The 1,788-nt window shown below is 49.0% G+C and overlaps 1 protein-coding gene across 1 annotated transcript in view; it reads right to left on the bottom strand.

Annotated features, from left to right (window-relative positions):
* LOC119291977 (60S ribosomal protein L23-like) overlaps positions 1–1,469 on the bottom strand; it is a 3,206-nt gene extending 1,737 nt beyond the window's left edge. The window contains exons 1-2 of the mRNA XM_037570786.1: positions 1,387–1,469; positions 1,002–1,286 (exon numbers count right to left, since the gene is read on the bottom strand). Coding sequence (XP_037426683.1) covers positions 1,002–1,286; positions 1,387–1,399 — 298 coding nt within the window. The 5' untranslated portion in view covers positions 1,400–1,469. The remainder of the gene's footprint in view (positions 1–1,001; positions 1,287–1,386) is intronic.
* Between the last annotated feature and the right edge of the window lie 319 nt (positions 1,470–1,788).

The raw sequence follows: 1,788 nt of genomic DNA, 5'->3' as shown, positions 1-1,788 counted from the left end.
AACAACAGAAGGCTCACTTTGTGATGTTTGCTAAGGACTATACAAACATGGATTGTTTGCTCCACAAAAGCAAGAGGACTCGGATGTCCTCCCATCACATAACAATAATTTTCATGATAAATAAATAAAGACACATTGTATAGAACAGAAGGTATAAGCAGTTTGAAATAAAATTTGGGCAATAACAGATGTCAGTCTCATGGCAATTCCCAAAGTTTAAATGCAGCAACGCTGCTATCAAGGGCGATGGAATATGAGACTGCCTTCTAATGGAGAAATCCCAAGGGATAGCTCAACATAAAAAGGCTCACTTTGTGACGTTTGCCAAGGAATATACAAACATGGATTGTTTGCTCCACAAAGGCAAAAGGACTCGGATGTCCTCCCGTCAAACAAAAACAGACACACATGTGGTAAAAAAAGAGAAATGAAATGAATGCAAGTAAATGATTGTCTCATGGCAAGTCCCAAAGTTTAACTGCAGCAACGCCGCTATCAAGGGCAATGGAATATGAGACCGCCTCTGCATGGAGCAATTCCAGGGGAATCAACATACAGAGGCTTGATTTGTGACGTTCGCCAAGGAATATACAAACACAAAGAGTTTGCTCCTAATCAGGCAGAAGGACTCGGATGTCCCCCCGTCACACAACAAGATCAAAAACCCAATGTCTGACGCCAGGCAAATAATCTACAAGAATAAAATGCACAACTATAGCAGCGTTCAGAACTAAATAGCATCATACGGCTTGAGCAATTTTGCCACACAGCACGAGAATTATCTAGGTAATGAATTCCACAGGGGGACACACAAATCAGAATTCTAATTTTTTTTTTGCGGTTGAAATCAGAATTCTACAATGGGTATGGCACAGCAGGCAGCAATGTAAGATTTCAGACAAAGATGGTACTGAACTAAGCACTATAATCAAGATTCATCGTAGATTGCCATCACAGTGATCGACTGAGGGGGTCGTACGAGTAGGGAGATGTGACGGTACCTTCGAAGTACATGAAGACGCCGTCCTTGCGGCGCCACGGCTTGCGCTGGCGGATGATGACGGCGGGCATGACCTTCTTGCGGAGGTCGGGCTTGCCCTTCTTGACGGTGGCCATGACCATGTCGCCGACGCAGGCGGACGGGAGGCGGTTGAGGCGGCCCTTGATGCCCTTTACGGAGATGATGTAGAGGTTCTTGGCGCCCGTGTTGTCGGCGCAGTTCACCGTCGCCGCCACAGGCAGCCCCAGCGACATCCGGAACTTGTTCCCCGCGGAGCCTCCCCTCCCTGGACCGGATCAAACAGCACGAAGATCAGCATCACAGATGAGATTGCGACGAGGCAGATCAAGAATCGATCGGGGAAAGGGGCGGGGGAGGAGGTTCACCTCGCTTCGACATGGCGGCGGCTGCGGTTGGACCGACTGGTAGGGTTTCTCCTGGCTCGCTAGTTATAGATCGGCGGGCTAGGGTTTTGGCTGCGGTTGGTACGAAAATGCCCTCGGGTGGTTTGGTGGCCGCGGGTTGGGGAGGGGGTAAAAAGGTCTTTCTCTGACGTGCCAGGCACGGGAGTTTAACGGCGGCGGCGGGCGTGGGTTCTCGTGGGCCGTAGTGAGAAAATGAAGCGGGTGTTTTCGGCCCGGGAACTCGGGGATGCCAGGCAAAGGCCCGTTTAGGAGATAAGATTTACACCTCAAAAAAAAACGAAGATTTTTTTAAAAAAATAAAAGAGATGAAAAGCTTGTGTTCGGGACTCCCTATTCCCATGACCCGCGCGCTAGAAAGGGATC

The sequence above is a fragment of the Triticum dicoccoides genome, chromosome 4B, assembly GCF_002162155.2.
Source record: "Triticum dicoccoides isolate Atlit2015 ecotype Zavitan chromosome 4B, WEW_v2.0, whole genome shotgun sequence".
Classification (NCBI taxonomy): domain Eukaryota; kingdom Viridiplantae; phylum Streptophyta; class Magnoliopsida; order Poales; family Poaceae; genus Triticum; species Triticum dicoccoides.
This window is presented reverse-complemented; position numbering and strand designations above follow the sequence as displayed.